This window comes from Capra hircus, chromosome 22 (genome assembly GCF_001704415.2).
Source record: "Capra hircus breed San Clemente chromosome 22, ASM170441v1, whole genome shotgun sequence".
Lineage (NCBI taxonomy): Eukaryota > Metazoa > Chordata > Mammalia > Artiodactyla > Bovidae > Capra > Capra hircus.
The window spans coordinates 5,196,154-5,214,894 of NC_030829.1; the positions used below are offsets into that span (position 1 = coordinate 5,196,154).

Sequence of the window (18,741 nt, forward strand, 5' to 3'; positions counted from 1 at the left end):
GGATTTAGGGAAGAGTTGCAAGCTAAAAGCCTGAAGGCCAGATCCCACTGGCCTTGACACATTTTCCGTTTGCCAACATTTACGACATTTAAAAGCAAAGGCCAGTTCTATTCACAGTTTTTTAAGGAATCTCCACACTGTTCTCCATAGTGGCTGTACTAGTTTGCATTCCCACCAACAGTGTAAGAGGGTTCCCTTTTCTCCACACCCTCTCCAGAATTTATTGCTTGCAGATTTTTGGATCGCAGACATTCTGACTGGTGTGAAGTGGTACCTCATTGTGGTCTTGATTTGCATTTCTCTGATAATGAGTGATGCTGAGCATCTTTTCATGTGCTTGTTAGCCATCTGTATGTCTTCTTTGGAGAAATGTCTATTTAGTTCTTTGGCCCATTTTTTGATTGGGTCGTTTATTTTTCTTGAATTGAGCTGCATAAGTTGCTTGTATATTTTTGAGATTAGTTGTTTGTCAGTTGCTTCATTTGCTATTATTTTCTCCCATTCAGAAGGCTGTCTTTTCACCTTGCTTATATTTTCCTTTGTTGTGCAGAAGCTTTCAATTTTAATTAGATCCCATTTGTTTATTTTTGCTTTTATTTCCAGTATTCTGGGAGGTGGATCATAGAGGCTCCTGCTGTGATGTGTGTCGGAGAGTGTTTTGCCTATGCCGTATGACCCAGCAATCCCACTGCTGGGCATACACAGTGAGGAAACAGAATTGAAAGAGACACATGCACCCCAATGTTCATCGCAGCACTGTTCATAATAGCCAGGACATGGAAACAACCTAGATGTCCATCAGCAGATGAAGGGATAAGAAAGCGGTGGTACATATACACGATGGAGTATTACTCAGCCATTAAAAAGAATACATTTGAATCAGTTCTAATGAGATGGATGAAACTGGAGCCAATTATACAGAGTGAAGTAAGCCAGAAAGAAAAACACCAATACAGTATACTAACACACATATATGGAATTTAGAAAGATGGTAATGATGACCCTGTATGTGAGACAGCAAAAGAGACACAGATGTATAGAACGGACTTTTGGACTCTGTGGGAGAGGGAGAGGGTGGGATGATTTGGGAGAATGGCACTGAAACATGTATACTATCATGTAAGAAACGAATCGCCAGTCTATGTTCGATACAGGATACAGGATGCTTGGGGCTGGTGCACGGGGATGATCCAGAGAGATGATATGGGGTGGGAGGTGGGAGGGGGGTTCAGAATTGGGAACTCATGTACACCCGTGGCGGATTCATGTCAATGTATGGCAAAATCAATACAGTATTATAAAGTAAAATAAAGCAAAAATAAAAATAATAAAAAAAAAGCAAAGGCCAGTTTATATAAGTTTCTATAAATCTAGAATCTCTTAAAAAAAATAAGGGGGCCTGGAGAGCCAGGTCTGTGGACCCATGGCAGCCATCCCTAGGGACTGAGCGGAGGCTGCTCCGGGCGCCTGGAACCAGCGCTCCCTGCCAGCTGGCCACAGCGCCCACCACTCCCTGCGGTATATCCCCGTTTGCTTCCTTCCTGTGTGCTGCTGGCTCATCGCTACAGGTTGTAGGTTTGCAACTCCTGACTGAGTGGACTAAATGACGTCATACTCAGGACACAGCGGTAAGCGTTCCATGAAACCAACAGCATCTTCAGTTCTTCAGGGCTTAGCACGATGGATCTGGAGAGTCAGGATTATTTCAGACAAGCCTGAAGATCTGAGCACAGTAAAGAAACTGCTGTGTTTAAGCGACCGACTTGTTTCATCTGCAGATGTTACAGACCAGGCCAGTCATCCTCCCAGCTTCACACAGACAGTATGTCTGACTGTGTGCCGAAGACCAAACCCGAGGCACCAACAGGGATTTGGGAAACGCGGCTGCGGCTCTGTTCTCTGGCCTCATTTCCCGTCACTGCTATCCTGATGGATCAGCCAGTCACATGGGGACAAGTGTGTGCTGCAGTGAGTGAGCTGCCAGAGGACACACCCACGGACATTCTTCTCTCAGACACAGCCCTGTCCTGACCTCGGGTCCACGGGCTCAACCCCAGCCTTTAGCAACACCGGCTTCATTTTTCTGAACTTAAATTTGCAACAGATCATTAAAAGCTCAGAACTTCTTGCACAGTTAGAAAAGTCTAACAGAAACATGAGAGACTGTTAAACTTAGCAGACAAAAATAAAGGAAAGAAAATAATAATTTTTTATTGAGAACATCTAGACTTGTTTGGCTTTCTTGAGGGGGGGTGTGGTTCAAGTAACAATCTGGGGAAACTCTTCCCTATATGTCTGAAAATAATGCTTAAAGACCAGAAAGCAATATATGAAATAAATTAACAACACCAATTTGACAAATGTATCCTACATGTTGAAAAGTGTTACTGAACACAAAGGACAATTCGTGTGAACCTCCCCTTTATACACACATCCCCAACATGCAGCCGTGTGAACCTTTAACTGCTTGAAACTGTATTGACCCAACAAAGGAGAGCTACTCAGAAAGACCATGAGGAAACACAGGGAAAAGAGATGGGCATCAAAGCGGCCCGACGAAGCACCCACCTCCTCCTGCAGAAGGGCCAGCCAGCCTCCCGGGCTGACTCTGAAGAAGCTGCATGCAAGGGACTAAGGGGCTCCTTGACCCCTGATGACCCCGAAGAAACTGCTTACAACTAAGAGTATCTGGCAGATGGTACAAAATAACATCTTTCCCTGAGAGAATTCCTAAGAGAAGAGCATTTTATCTCTGGTCTTAATAGTTTGGGGAAAGAGGATATAGTACCTGTCCCCGATGGCTCAGCATGTGAACCCACCTCCCAATGCAGGAGACACGGGGGAGACGTAAATTCAATCCCTGGGTCAGGAAAAATCCCCTGGAGGAGGAAATGGCATCCTGCTCCAGTGTTCTTGCCTGGAAAATTCCATGGACAGAGGGGCCCGTTGGTCTATAGTCCAAAGGGTCGCAAATACTCGGACATGATTGAGCAACTAAGCAGGCACGCAGGCAAGACATAATAGGGTATTTTCAAAATTGACATCCCAGCCATCATCAGGAAGACGCCATCTCAAGTTACACTTGGAAATATTTTGGGCTTCCCTCATGGCTCAGCTGGTAAAGAATCCGCCTGTAATGCAGGAGACCCTGGTTCGATTCCTGGGTCAGGAAGATCTGCTGGAGAAGGGATAGGCTACCCACTCCAGTATTCTTGGGCTTCCCTGGTGGTTTAGCTGGTAAAGAATCCACCTGCAATACGGGAGACCTGGGTTTGATCCCTGGGTTGGGAAGATCCCCTGGAGAAGGGAAAGGCTACCCACTCCAGTATTCTGGCCTGGAGAATTCCATGGACTGTATAGTCCATGGGGTCACGAAGAGTCAGACACGACTGAGCGACTTTCACTTTCTTTTCAAGACACTTCTATATTAGCTGCTGCTGCTAATTCGCTTCAGTCGTGTCCGACTCTGTGTGACCCCATAGATGGCAGCCCACCAGGCTCCCCTGTCCCTGAGATTCTCCAGGCAAGAACACTGGAGTGGGTTGCTATTTCCTTCTTCCTTCTATATTAGAATATTCTTAAATATGATTTTTAAAGTTTGGCTTTAAAATGAAGGATATCCACTAGCAAACAGGATTTTTGAAGATGTTATAATTTCTGTATCACAGGGTTAAAAAAGAATCTCATGTTTGGAAAAAAACAAACACTGTCATGCTTTTAAAGAAAAGCATGGGGTTTTTAGGGGTTTTTAGTTCACAGTCAAAAAATGAGTGATTGATAAGCCAATGTCACAGATGATGAGGAAAAGAAAATCAAAATCAAGTCCTCAAAATACACAGAAGACTTCAAAACACGTACGGACCCATATGCACTCGTGTGAACGCACGCCCACAGAGGAAGCGAGTGAAGCACAGCCAGGGCACCAAGGCCCTCCCTGCCGAGACCCGGGAGTGGGCGTCCTTGGAAGCACACGACCCTCCCCGGTGTTCACGTCTCAATTGCTGTTCATCGGAAACCCACCAGGGAGAACAGGAGATTCCCTCCAAAGATACCCAGAGTGCCGTATCAAGCTATACCACCAAATAAGCAATAAAACAACAAAGCCATCAAGCAGGTTCTAAACGATTTAGTCTTCAACCAGAAATTAAATTGCCAACATCTGCCGGATTATGGAAAAAGCAAGAGAGTTCCAGAAAAACATCTATTTCTGCTTTATATTGACTATGCCAAAGCCTTTGACTGTATGGATCACAATAAACTGTGGAAAATTCTGAAAGAAATGGGAATACCAGACCACCTGACCTGCCTCTTGGGAAACCTGTATGCAGGTCAAGAAGCAACAGTTAGAATTGGACATGGAACAACACACTGGTTCCACATAGGAAAAGGAGTACGTCAAGGCTGTATATTGTCACCCTGCTTATTTAACTTATATGCAGAGTACATCACGAGAAATGCTGCAATCAGCAATCCTGATTCCAGAGAGAAATATCAATAACCTCAGATATGCAGATGACACCACCCTTATGGCAGAAAGTGAAGATGAACTGAAGAGCCTCTTGATGAAAGAGGAGAGTGAGAAAGTTGGCTTAAAGCTCAACATTCAGAAAATGAAGATCATGGCATCCAGTCCCATCACTTCATGGCAAATAGATGGGGAAACAGTAGAAACAGTGGCTGACTTTATTTTTCTGGGCTCCAAAATCACGGCAGATGGTGACTGCAGCCATGAAATGGAAAGATGTTACTCCTTGGAAGGAAAGTTATAACCAACCTAGACAGCATATTAAAAAGCAGAGACATTACTTTGTCAACAAAGTTCTGTCTAGTCAAGTCTATGGTTTTTCCAGTAGTCATGTATGGATGTGAGAGTTGGACTATAAAGAAAGCTGAGCACCGAAGAATTGGTGCTTTTAAACTGTGGTGTTGGAGAAGACTCTTGAAAGTCCCTTGGACAGCAAGGAGATACAGCCAGTCCATCCTAAAGGAGATCAGTCCTGGGTGTTCATTGGAAGGACTGATGTTGAAACTCCAATACTTTGGCCACCTGATGCGAAGAGCTGACTCATTTGAAAAGACCCTGGTGCTGGGAAAGATTGAGGGCAGGAGAAGGGGACGACAGAGGATGAGATAGTTGGATGGCATCACCAACTCAATGGACATGAGTTTGGGTGAACTCCGGGGGTTGGTTATGGACAGGAAGGCCTGGCGTGCTGCAGTTCATGGGGTCGCAAAGAGTAGGACACGACTGAGCGAGTGACCTGACTGACTGTTGAGGAGAAAGGAGCCTGTTACAAATGTCCAACATTAGCCACAAATCTGCAGGTCTGTGAATGAAAAAAAATGTTGAAATGACCATGCCTGATTACAAAACACACTTTATTGATTACCTTTAAGAATGTGAATTATGGTGGTGGAACGCAGAGCTGTTGAAGAGACGGCGACCGAGGAGGAAGCCTTCTGCATCGGAGCACTGAGTGATGACGAATTAAAACAAGCTGACCAAGCTTCAGTTGCACTCCCTGGGCCTTATGGCTGCAGCTTTCTCTCTGTTCCCTCTCCCCAGCTCCCCTGCCCCTCCCACCCAGTCACCGAGTGAGAAGAAAGAAAGTCGCCTTAGGGAGTGATGCGTTCTTGACCACAGAGCAGGCAGCCTTTAGAAGCCTTGGGCGGCCTGCTGAAGCTCTCGCTCTGGACCCAGGGACACTGTCTCTGAACCTGAAATCAGTGCAGATAGTGGGTGTTTCAGCAAGGAGATGAGAGGAAGAAAAAGAGAAGTGGGCAGGGAACGCAAATGTTTGCACACTAATTGATTGACTATGGCATAGTCATGGTCTCCAAACAAGACAGTCCCTTTGGTATAAGAAGACAAGATTAGAGCATCTCTGAGTGATTAAACATTTTAAGTCCATTCCTAAAAACACTTATTTGCTCTGTGACAATTGTGAAAGTCACTCAGTTGTGTCTGACTCTTTGGGACCCCACAGACTATACAGTTCATGGAATTTTCCAGGCCAGAATACTGGAGTGGGTAGCCTTTCCCTTCTCCAGGGGATCTTCCCAACCCAGGGATCGAACCCTGGTCTCCCACATTGCAGGTGGATTCTTTACCAGCTGAGCCACTAGGGAAGCCCAACACTTATTTTGTATATTATTTAAATGTACATACCATTTTTAAAATGAATACATGCAGGGGACTTTCCTGGTGGCCCGCCTTGCAGTGCAGGGGATGTGGGTCTGATCCCTGGTTGGGAACTAAGATGTCACATGCCGCAGACTAATTAAGCCCGCACTCCACCACTAGAGAGCCCACGCACCAGAAGATCTCGAGTGCTGCAACTGAGACCTGATGTGGCCAAATAAATAAAGGGAAATTTAAAAAAATTAATACATGTAGATGATTTAAAAACAACTAACACATATTGGGGTAAAGACTCAATTAAAAAAATTTTTTCTAACTGTTACAAGATTGTGGTCAAAGCTTGGATAGCCTTTGTCCGGATGACACTCAAGAACCTCTCTGCCTTCCTTGGGTCTATACTTTGGTTTGCTATTATTGTTGCTGTCATTCCTATTCCCTTCACAAAAGCAATATACATTAAAGAAATTAAGATACCACAGAGGAATAGAAAGGAAAGGGAAAATCACCTGTAACTATGTCTAAAGTAGTTTGGTGTCTATCATCTGCCACTTCCCTACCCACATAAACAATGTTTCATATGTACGTGAGTATCTATGTCTATACAAACTATGGGCTTTCCAGGTGGCGCTAGTGGCAAAGAATCCACCTGCCAAAGCAGGAGACACAAGTTTGGTTCCTGGGTCAGGAAGATCCTCTGGAGGAAGAAATGTCAACCCATTCAAGTATTCTCACCTGGAAAACTCCATGGATTGAGGAGCCTGGCGGCCTACACTGCATGGGCATTGCAAAGAGTCAGACACAACTGAGTGATTGAGCACACACACACAAACAGTAATTTTTCAAAATTCACATCACGCTGCTGCTGCTGCGGGTGCTAAGTCGCTTCAGTCGTGTCTGACTCTGTGTGACTCCATAGACCGCAGCCCACCAGGCTCCCCCATCCCTGGGATTCTCCAGGCAAGAATACAGGAGTGGGTTGCCATTTCCTTCTCCACTGCATGAAAGTGAAAAGTGAAAGTGAAGTCGCTCAGTCGTGTCCGACTCTTAGCGACCCCATGGACTGCAGCCTACCAGGCTCCTCCGTCCATGGACTTTTCAGGCAAGGGTACTGGAGTGGGGCGCCATTGCCTTCTCCCGCATCATGCTATAGTGACTGTTCTATAACTTATCTTTCTGGTTAATAACAAATTATGAATATGTTATTCTGGAACAAAATTTTAATAATCTATACACTACAAATTTGCATATAAATTGCATACTATATTTGAACCAATTCCCTATAGCTGAATATTGAAGTTTTTACAAATGTCTTGCTATTTTAATGCCAGACTTTTGGAGGCCAGGCAAAATGGACTAGATTGTACCCTGTGGATCAGTCATTCTCAGGGGAACGGTACTACACCTCCAGGGAATATTCTGGGAAGTCAGGCAGATGCTTTTGGTTTTCTTGATATTTGGGGGTTGCTACTGGTATTCAGTAGCTTAGGCACCCAGATGCCAGCTGCCCTGCCCTGTGCAGAGCGGTCCTGAGCCAGAAAAAGCTGCCCCACATCCTGCAGGACTTTCAAACGTCCTGCTGGAAATGCAGGAGCCCAGGAGCCTGATTATAGTTACCAGAACCTGTTTCACAAGCAAATGCAAACTATTCTATGCCCGTTTTTAAAAAAACACTAAGTTTTCTACTATCATGTAAATCAAGGGGAAATATTTTCTTCAGTGCTTTACCAGGAGTTGTGTGTCTTGTTTTGAAAATTATGGGGCTTTCCCCAGTGGCCCAGTGGTTGAGACTCTGCTTCCAGTGCAGCGGGCATGGGTTCAATCCCTGATCAGGAAACTAAGATCCCACATGCCGCACAGCACAGCCAAAAAGTGAAAATTAAAAAAAAGAGAAAAAAAGAAAATTATGTCTTTAATATCATCACCCCATTCCTATTATTTGTATCAGCAACAACTTTTAAGAGTCATGTTCATGGTGATTCTAAGAGGATATATAAGGATCTTATCACTTCCTCATGTCTTCTAATCTTGTTGTGCCAAATGTTTGTGTAATAAAATACATATCTCTAAAGATTATTATTCCTTCATATGACCAGTAACACCTTCTGCTACCTTTTACAAAATTCCATGTAGGTAGGCCTTATTTTCTATTGGTTTCATCTTCAGAGAATAAAGAGAACGTGAACAGAACTTATTATAAACAGTAGTTGGTGGTCGATCGGGTGGAAAGCTGTGACTAGAAGAACAAGGAAAGCATTCAGAGGCCTTCAGGAGGAAAATGAAGAGATAAAACAGGGCAGCAGGTATGACTGTGTGGAGAGAAGACAGAATAAACAGGGGACAGAGACCAGAAAAGACGCAGGAACAATCTGCTTGGGGAACTGATGAAGACCTAGGAGGCCGCAATGTCGGAAAAAAAAAATAATAAAAATAGCTCTAATGGAGGGCAACTTAAAAAGGAGTCTGGAACCCAGTGGATGCGCAGGGTGCGGGAGGGGCTGCCACAGCAGCAGGAGAGTGACTGTGTTCTCAACAAGTCTCACATGTGCACGTGAGCGCACACAGACACACACACTCAACTCCAGATTCATTACCAGTCTTCCTCCCCTCCTCCTGCCAGAGGGAAGCCTTCTCACACCATTGATTCTGAACCCTGACAGCTCCATCTGACATGAGTCTGAGGCAGGTGGGCAAAGCCTTATTCGGCTTATTTATTTGTTTGTGATTCTCCAACCAAGATAAACCCCAAAACAAATTTCAAGTGTGCTTTAAGTACGCTCTAGGTTATAAATCACACGCTTGCATTCTCATACTACAGCAAGCATGAAATCGCATAGATCATCAATAGATACATATGCCTCCCTGCCTTACCGAATCCACGCACACGCTTCCACACCAAGAGAGAGGCTAAAAGGGAACTTAGACTGGGCACCCACGATGATTCACCTGCAACATACGTGTTTATGAATCAGAAGAAACCAGAACAATTAGAATCGGATGATACCAGACTGAGCCAGGGCCCCAAGGTTCTAACCAGCAGAAAAGCGTTCCCAAAATGAAAGGATGGAGATTCACGGACGTTAGTCATGAGAGCACAAATGCTGGAAAAAACTGCAGGGAGAAGAGACAGCCCCGATTCATATTCAGTTTCCAGTTAAGATTAAAACTGTATTATGTGCTGACTTATCTGATTTTAACTTACATACCCATCTTGATTTCAAATTTTCTGAGGTTAGATCATGTAAATACTTCTTTAAGCAAAGGAAGAGTGAGGCCACAGTATCCCCAAACATAAAAGGGACTATTTAGTTGTCCTGATCCATGTCTGTGCAATGGTCCATAAAAGATGAACATCACCTTCTCGTGTGCTTTTCTTAACAATCAGAAAGACAGAATGGCCACCATATTTTTCTCAGCTGTTAGCAATTATCCTCCACATCGCCAAACAACGTCTGATGCATTCCATCAAAGCCAACAATGTCCCTGGAAACATCACGATTAAATTCTCACACCATTAAGCTCTTGTTTCTTTTTGAGTCACTTACCGTCTGAAACATATTTTTTATTACTTTCTCATTTGCACTGTATGACATATGAAAGGCAAGCCAGATCCTGCCTGAAATGGCCCATGGAGGGCTTGTCTAGGCAAAGGCACAGGTAACTCTGTCCATCTCTCCCTATCTCTGCGACCTGATCGCAGGTTCAAGGAGCGGTAGAGTATTTATATACTGGGTATGTGCTGTGCTACCTTGTAGGAGAATAAATGAGCCACGAATAAACAGAAAGTGACCCAAGGCAAAAGAAGATGCTGCAGGTAAGGATCCAGGTGGCTATGGCTTAAAGGTCATGATCGTCCCACCTCCATCCGACTAGGCACAAATTCCAAGCACCTCGCTGTGGGAGACGGGCCTCCATCCGCGCACGGCACTCATCCTACCCTCCGCACCGCCCCCCACCCCACTCTGTTGGTCTCCCACCACGCCCTCCTCTCTCGAGCCTCTGGGCCAGCACGCTGTGATTCTTCCTGCAACTGCCTGACTGGCAGCTACTCACTATTCAAGATTCCGATCTTCTGTCACAGACACTAGGGTGATATCCTTTCTCTCTGCTTTTATAAGGTTTCTTTCCCTCTAGGCACCTGTGAGTCCCCTTGTGATGATCTCTTTACTTGCCCATCTCCTAGAATAGGAGATTCCCAGGATAGGGACCAAGTCCCTTACGTGTGTATCTCCTGGGCCGGGCATAGCGAGCACCTGATTGGAAAGTTCCCCCTTTTCTTCTAGAGGGCAAGGAGAAGGGATACCGTCTATTGAAGCTGTTAAAACTACCATTTATTTCCCCACTGAGGGCGGAGAGGGGTTTGTATATAGTAGCTGTTACTGCCAGGCCCATATAGCTAGCTCACTGCGCTGGAGAGGGAGCAGGCAAGGGATACAGGGATACAGGCCTCCTTACAAGATGGGACCCAAGAACTTGCCCATTACTTGATGGGCACAGAGTGCTCAGGGGACGCTCATTCAATTCAATCTGCACTCCGTCCATGCAGCAGGGAGGTGGGGTCACGGAAGGTCGACCTAGGAGACTTCAGAGTTCTTGGGAACGTGGGTTAGGAGGAGGATGCTCCCTGGCACGGCCATGCTGGGGGAGGGGCAGAAGGGACACAAGAAGCCCCCAGCGCCCGAGGCCTCTCCTCACTCTGGATGGCCAGCCCTCCCAAGCTGTGTGTGAAGGTTCCCGGCAGCATATTCAGTTCGATGGTGAGCTGATGTTCATTGCTGGCATCTCCTTCTTTTTTATCACGTTAGTCCCTTGGGCAAAAGATGCAGGGTCTTTGTTGACAGAAAGAACAGAAAGGCTCACATTCACAAAGGGGAGCAGATTCAGACTTTAAGGTTACCTTCTAGTGAGGTGATACAAACAGTCACAGACAACCACCAGTGGAGATGAAGAAAGAAGCATTTCATCATATGACATTAGCCATTGCCAGATCACATGCTCTGAAGCGCACCGAGAATTAGAACTTCATATAAATTCTACAACCATTTTGCAAACAGCACAATTATTTTGAATTTGTGTGTGTGTGTGTCAAGTGTGTTGGCTGGTCAAATGTAAACAATGCTTACAACTGTTTGGCGTGTGCTTAGCTTTTAATATACTAAGAACCACCTCTCTAGAACTTCAAGAAGATCTTGCCAGTCTGGAATTATTTACAGGCTCAATAGACAATGGGCATTGGATCTATTTCATTGGAAGGAAAGATGTAATGTGCTTATTACTCACCAAATGAAGTTTTGCCCAGAATTCAGGTCCTTCTTCCATCTGTCTGAGGCTTGGTGGAATGTACCAAAAGCAAATATTGGCATATTCAGGCTGAAGAGGAAGAAAGTTTGAAAGCTGTTAATTAATCTTAGAATGCAGTTCAACTCTAAGCTAGTTTCTCTCAGTCATCATATGTGTCTAACGTTGGTAACATCAGAATCTGATAGATTAGACATCCATCCTGCCTTACTTTCAGTACTTATTGGGAAATTTTATTCTCCATTGGTGTACTCATCCTGCCTCACTTTCAGTACTTATTGGGAAATTTTCTTCTCCGTTGGTGTACCCAGAGAGCGCTATTTCCTCTGGATACAGGATGAGCACAAGATCAAGAATAAACACAATTAACTTCGAAACTGACCCAATGCAGATCTAACTAAGCATTAGTTATAGTGTCTGACATGCAAACACCCAGAGGTGCCCTCTTTTGTCCCTCTGGTGTGATCACTCACCTAGAGCCAGACATCCTGGAATGCAAAGTCAAGTGGGTCTTAGAAAGCATCACTATGAATAAAGCTAGTGGAGGTGATGGAATTCCAGTAGAGCTATTTCAAATCCTAAAAGATGATGCTGTGAAAGTGCTGCACTCAATATGCCAGCAAATTTGGAAAACTCAGCAACAGCCACAGGACTGGAAAAGGTCAGTTTTCATTCCAATCCCAAAGAAAGGCAATGCAAAAGAACGCTCAAACTACCACACAATTGCATTCATCTCACACGCTAGTAAAGTAATGCTCAAAATTCTCCAAGCCAGGCTTCAGCAATACGTGAACCATGAACTTCCTGATGTTCAAGCTGGTTTTAGAAAAGGCAGAGGAACCAGAGATCAAATTGCCAACATGCGCTGGATCATGGAAAAAGCAAGAGAGTTCCAGAAAAACATCTACTTCTGCTTTATTGACGATGTCAAAGCCTTTGACTGTGTGGATCACAATAAACTGTGGAAAATTCTGAGAGAGATGGGAATACCAGACCACCTGACCTGCCTCTTGAGAAATCTGTATGCTGGCCAGGAAGCAACAGTTAGAACTGGACATGGAACAACAGACTGGTTCCAGATAGGAAAAGGAGTACGTCAAGGGGGTATATTGTCACCCTGCTTATTTAACTTATATGCAGAGTATATCATAAGAAATGCTGGACTGGAAGAAGCACAAGCTGGAATCAAGACTGCTGGGAGAAATATCAATAACCTCACATATGCAGATGACATCACCCTTATGGCACAAAGTGAAGAAGAACTAAAGAGCCTCTGGATGAAAGTGAAAGAGAAGAGTAAAAAAGTTGGCTTAAAGCTCAACATTCAGAAAATGAAGATCATGACATCCAGTCCCATCACTTCATGGCAAATAGATGGGGAGACAGTGGAAACAGTGGCTGACTTTATTTTTGGGGGCCCAAAAATCACTGCAGATGGTGATTGCAGCCATGAAATGAAAAGATGCTTACTCCTTGGAAGGAAAGTTATGACCAACCTAGAGAGCATATTCAAAAGCAGAGACATTACTTTGTCAACAAAGGTCTATCTAGTCAAGGCTATGGTTTTTCCAGTGGTCGTGTATGGATGTGAGAGTTGGACTATAAAGAAAGCTGAGCACTGAAGAATTGATGGTTTTGAACAGTGGTGTTGGAAAAGACTCTTGAGAGTCCCTTGGACTGCAAGGAGATCCAACCAGTCCATCCTAAAAGACATCAGTCCTGGGTGTTCATTGGAATGACTGATCCTGAAGCTGAAACTCCAATACTTTGGACACCTGATGTGAAGAGCTGACTCATTTGAAAAGACTCTGATGCTGGGAAAGATTGAGGGCAGGAGGAGAAGGGGACAACAGAGGATGAGATAGTTGGATGGTATCACCGACTCAATAGACATGAGTTTGGGTAAACTCCGGGAGTTGGTGATGGACAGGGAGGCCTGGCGTGCTGCAGTTCATGGGGTCGCAAAGAGTCAGACATGACTGAGTGACTGAACTGAACTGAAAACTGATTATTAAGTTATCTCACACATCTTCTAATAACTTCTTCTCTACTTAAGGTAGCCAAAGTTGTCTTCTATTACCTGCTATACTTGACGAATGCAAAATCACCGATTACCTGTGAGTTGATAAAATATGACATACTTGGGCTTCACTTAACCAGCCTTGCTATGACCCTGATCAATATAGCATCAGAAGAAGAAAAAAAAAAAAAAAAAGAGCATCACCTCGACTCCTGACTCTCGAGTATCAGTATCGGGAAGGGTGTTAAGTCCACTAGAGACCTTGCTCGCAGTGCATACTTAGCCCCTGGGCTCAGAACCCCCAGAGTGCAATTCAGTCCATCACAGAAATGGCTGAAGTACTGGCATTTTCAGAAGCGTTTCAGGGACTTCCCTGGTGGTTCCGTGGTTAAGAGTCCACTTTCCAGGGCAGGAAACATGGGTTCAATCCATGGTCAGAGCGTTCCTCCATGCCTTAGAGCAACTCAGCCCGAGCGCTGCAACTGCTGGGCCCACGCACCACAACGGAAGAGCCCACGTGCCTCCCCTGAGACCTGATGCAGCCAAATAAGTAAATTAGTTAATAAATTATCTTTTAAGAAGCAGCATTTCAGATGATCTTAAGTGAGCTGCACATCATCTAGGTTTGAGAACTTCTGGGCTAAAGTGGCCCAGTTATTTTCTCCAGTAATCTGGTTTTCCATTAGACATACTTTGGTTAAACATGGAATAAGGTCTCACAATAGGCTTTGGGCAGCTGTTTTCACAGAGACATAAACACAGGGCCTGCTAGGGGCAATCACAGACTTGTACTCAATGACCAGGTGATAACAGACATTACCTTGGGGGCTGACAACTCAGACACACCAAGCTGTGCTCAGAAAAGACCATGGGTCATGCCCGCCCACCTGGCACCTTCCTCATCGCATTCTTCGTGCTGATAGTTTCAGAAATGACTTCCATTTTCCCACCACAAACACAGTTTGTAGGTAATAACCAGTGTCAGCATAAAGTTTCAAAGTATTTCAGAGAGAGAGGAAACGGCTATCATCTCATCTCCTAAAATCAAAACTGGTACTACAGAGTTTGGATTTTAGTGGATTTTAAATTACAAGTGATAGCCCAGAAACATTCCCAGCTCAACAAGATAAGCTCTTGATCTGATCATCCTTTCACCTTTGAAGTCAGTAACGGGTTTATTGAATTTGATCAAAAAAAAAGTCAAAAGATTTAAAGAAAGAAAAAAAAAAGGAGCTACAAGTCTTCAAAACAGAGAGTAGTTCAAAATGGAGTACTTTATAATTCTAGTCAATTTCCACAAACATTATTCGTGAGACTATAACAGTCTTTACAAATCTATACAATTTATACTTGGTTTTCTAATTTATGATTAATTTGGTGTTTCTAGACTAGAATGTCCTGACCTTCGAATTACTTAATCATCTAATGTGAACAAATCTGTTGTTGAATAAATAAAGTCACTATGGTTGATTAGAAAGTAGAAAAAAATGGAGCTATTATCTGTCACTGGATTCTAGGAATTGGTGTCTTCATGTAAACGAAGGATTTTTTTCCAGATACCATTTATGTCAGTTACCAATTTATTGCCTCTCAGCTCCAAATCCACCCTCTCTGTATGTCCTGCAATAATGGAGGTGGACACTATAAATATGTCTCCTTGCCGTCTGGTCCCATCAGAGACTTTATCAGCAGAGGGTGCTGGAGGGACACAGAGAAGGAGGAGCGGCCTCCTCCCGGTCTCCTGGCTCATCTCACGGGGCTCCTGCAGTGGGTGGGGCTCTCGCCAGCAGTTTTGGTGACCAGAACCAAGTGGCCCCAACAGCATCCCCCAGCACCACACCCTGGGCTGGCTTCACCACGGCCTGGTCACGGGTAGGCGCCCATAATGGTTTTGCCTTGCACACTTTCCTCCAGGGATCTCATCGGGAAGGCCGCCAGCTAGGCCAACTTGCCCTGGACGGCTTGAGTGAATCCAAGATTGAGCAGTGCCCTGAAATCAGCGTGCTGCTCTCCAGCACTCCAGCTGGTGGATTCCTAGAGACCCCACCAGCCTGACACCTTGGGGGATATGCCTGCCATCCTGTGAGTCACACATACCCTTTCCAACCAAGTCTGGATCTCAAGTCTGGATCTCAAGTCTGGGTGAGGGCGGCCTCTTGTCTGATGCTCCGTCTCAATTCTAGAAGTGATGGCTGTTCTCCACATCATCTGCTATTTCTGTACTTTTAAAGGTCTTTTTCTCTCTTATGAGGCATCTCCCATGACTCCAATCCCCTGTTAATAATTCTTTTTTATGGAACTCTTCACAAATCTACATATCGTCCTTGTACTGGGACCACACTAATCTTTTCTGTATCACTCCAGTTTTAATATATGTGCTATTAAAGCAAGCATGATAATTTTTTTTTTTTAACTTGGCTACACTGGGTCTTAGTTATGGCATGTGGGTTCTGATCTAGTTCCCAGACCAGGGATCCAGCGCAGGCCCCCTGCAGAGTTTTAGCCACTGGACCACTAACTAGGGAAGTCCCAAGCACTATAATTCTTTACATTGCATGTTCCCACTTCAAATTATTGTGCAGTTTTTGTCTCCTTGTTTGACACTAATCCATCATTAAATTAGCCCTTCCCTTTCATTTGCAGGGCAACATTATGGACCATTTTGCAGTAGCTTCCACCTGATTCCCTGGTGGCTCAGATGGTAAAGAATCTGCTTGGAATGCAGGAGACCTGGGTTCAATCCCTGGGTCAGGAAGATCCCCTGGAGAAGGAACGGCAACCCACTCTAGTATTCTTGCCTGGAGAGTTCCATGGAAAGAGGAGCCTGGAGGGCTACAAATCCCTGGGGTCATAGACACGACTGAGTGACTAACACATCATTAAATCAGCCATTCTCTTTTATTTGCATGGCAATATTGTGAATCCTTTTGCAATCATTTCTATCTGCTATCACATCTGCTCAATATTTTATAATTTGGGACTTAAGCCTTTTGAATCACATTTTAAATTTTCTTCCTTCAGTCAGTTGCAGTCTAGATATTTCAGAAGTGACAAATCGGGGGTCTCTTTGCCCAGCCTGTTTGAGAATGGTGTGGCTTCAGTGCTATGACATTTGAAAACTGGTGAAGCCTTTTTGACATCTCATTTCATTGGAGGAAATCTGATATGCCACTTGGTGGAATACCTTTATGATAAATCATTCTTCAAATTATTAAAACTTGAAAAAAAATAAGTTTTTTTAAAAAATAATAAACCTTGAGTATTCACAGAGTGTTCATATTGAATTTTCCTGTCTCTGCCTATGTAGCTTTTATTTTGTATAGACTTTCTTCAAATGCCTTCAAAGCACTAAACTGTGTTATCAGAGTAGAATTATTCACATACCACTTAATTGCCTACATATACGAAAGCCTGACCTCTTGGGTGTCTTAAGGACCACATGTAGCCCATATTGTCTAACACTGTAACACTGAGAAGGCATAAGAAGGAATCCAAGTGTCCAGACCAGGCAGGTGATAGAATGGCACAAAGAGCCTGTAGCAGTGAAGGTGTCATCTTTTTAAAAAATTCATGAAGACATAAAGAAGTGTCACGAAAGAAAAGATGGGTTCATTCTAGCCTGATTTTCACAGAGAAAGAAAGGAGCTGTATTCCAAGAAATAAAGCCCGTGCTTTAATGTCAATTCCAGCAAGGATTACTGAGCAAATAACATGAGACTCTTGGGGAAAAAAGGTCAATGGTCAGCAAGCTGTAGTGGCTCGCATTCTCTAAAACTGAGTTTTGTCAAAAGAAACTATTCTCCCTTTCTGCAATACCATTAAGTCACCACCACCACAATAACAATAAAAGCCAGCACTATGCTTTTTAATAAGTATAACTGTAGAGTCTAGCACATAGACCGAAATGATCAGTCATGCAAATATACAGTGGACAAGGGGGCCATGATGGATTTTATTTGACTTCAAGCTCACAAATTTTAGGTAACCAACTACACTACTGAAAAATTCCAAAGACAGCACTTGGTAGCACAAAGAGCCTGGGGTTTGGAGTCACAAGGATGCAGTGTGAATCCCAACTTCACCAGATCTTTGCTTGGACAGATACCTGTCCAAGCTCTCTAAGCTTCAGCTTCCTAATCTATAAGATGGAGATTGCACTGTCTACCCCACAGAGTTGGCTTGATGAGTAAAGGGATTATTTCCAATATTTACCATCACATATGGAACACAGAAGGCACTCTCCTATGTAGGAACTATTATCTGGAACTATACTGGTAGGAAAATTCATCCTCTTCAAGTAGATGAACAGCACCATTAAAATCTCTACTACGTGAGACACATCGTTGTGCTAGTTTCTGCCTATATATTAGAAGGGGACCATGAAAAAATCATAGCATGTCAGAAGAAGGGCAACCTACATGTTCAATTTAATAAGAAACAGAATAGAACTCAAAATTTTTCCATGTTCCAGATATAAAATGTAGAAAAAAGTGACTTACTATTAATGCTTATCTCTAGGAACTCAGACAATAGTAATAAAGCTATTAAAGATACAGATGATCAAACTGCAGTGGGATGAGTATTTTAAAAGAACTTCCTCACAACCCAAGGAACGTTCCTGACAAAGCAAACAAGCTCACATGTAGAGGCCAGTGTACCAGGGTGATGATAAGCACTTGGGATGAGCAGGTGTCAATGTGTGCTGAGGAAGGGTGATGTTGGAGACAGAGACAGGCGTCCTTCGTGAAGGGCTTCCTCGTCAGCCATGCTGGGCAGAGGGGCTTCCTCCCAGAAGCAACTGCAGAGTTTCAGTCCAGGGCACAGATTTCACTTTATTAGAGAGCCCTCATGGTGGCTGCGGTGTGGAGATGGGCTAAAAGGTCTGAGACTGGAAGCCGGGGGTGAGTTGGGAGACAGTGCCGACCTGGGGGAGCCTGAACTAAGGTGGTGGCTGGAGGAGTGGGGGAAGGGAAACAGTGAAGCAGTATCAAGACTTTTAAAAGATGGATTGCTGCTGCTGCTGCTGCTGCTGCTGCTAAGTCGCTTCAGTCGTGTTCAACTCTGTGCGACCCCATAGACGGCAGCCCACCGGGCGCCCCCATCCCTGAGATTCTCTAGGCAAGAATACTGGAGTGGGTTGCCATTTCCTTCTCTAATAAAGATGGATTAGAGTTCTAATAAAAGAGAAACTGGCTCATAGCTCTACTGGAAAGGAATTCCAAAAATTCATCTGGAAAATGAATTTATCCAACTGTTGATAAAGAAAATGGCTACACCTCAGGTT

General features: G+C 44.2%; 1 protein-coding gene across 3 annotated transcripts in view; it reads right to left on the minus strand.

Annotated features, from left to right (window-relative positions):
* Positions 1 to 18,741, minus strand: part of GADL1 (glutamate decarboxylase like 1) — a 191,729-nt gene that overhangs the window by 58,204 nt on the left and 114,784 nt on the right. For all 3 annotated transcript variants that reach the window (XM_018038444.1, XM_018038443.1, XM_018038445.1), the window contains one exon: positions 11,420 to 11,509. In XM_018038444.1, the coding sequence (XP_017893933.1) occupies positions 11,420 to 11,509 (90 nt within the window). The remainder of the gene's footprint in view (positions 1 to 11,419; positions 11,510 to 18,741) is intronic.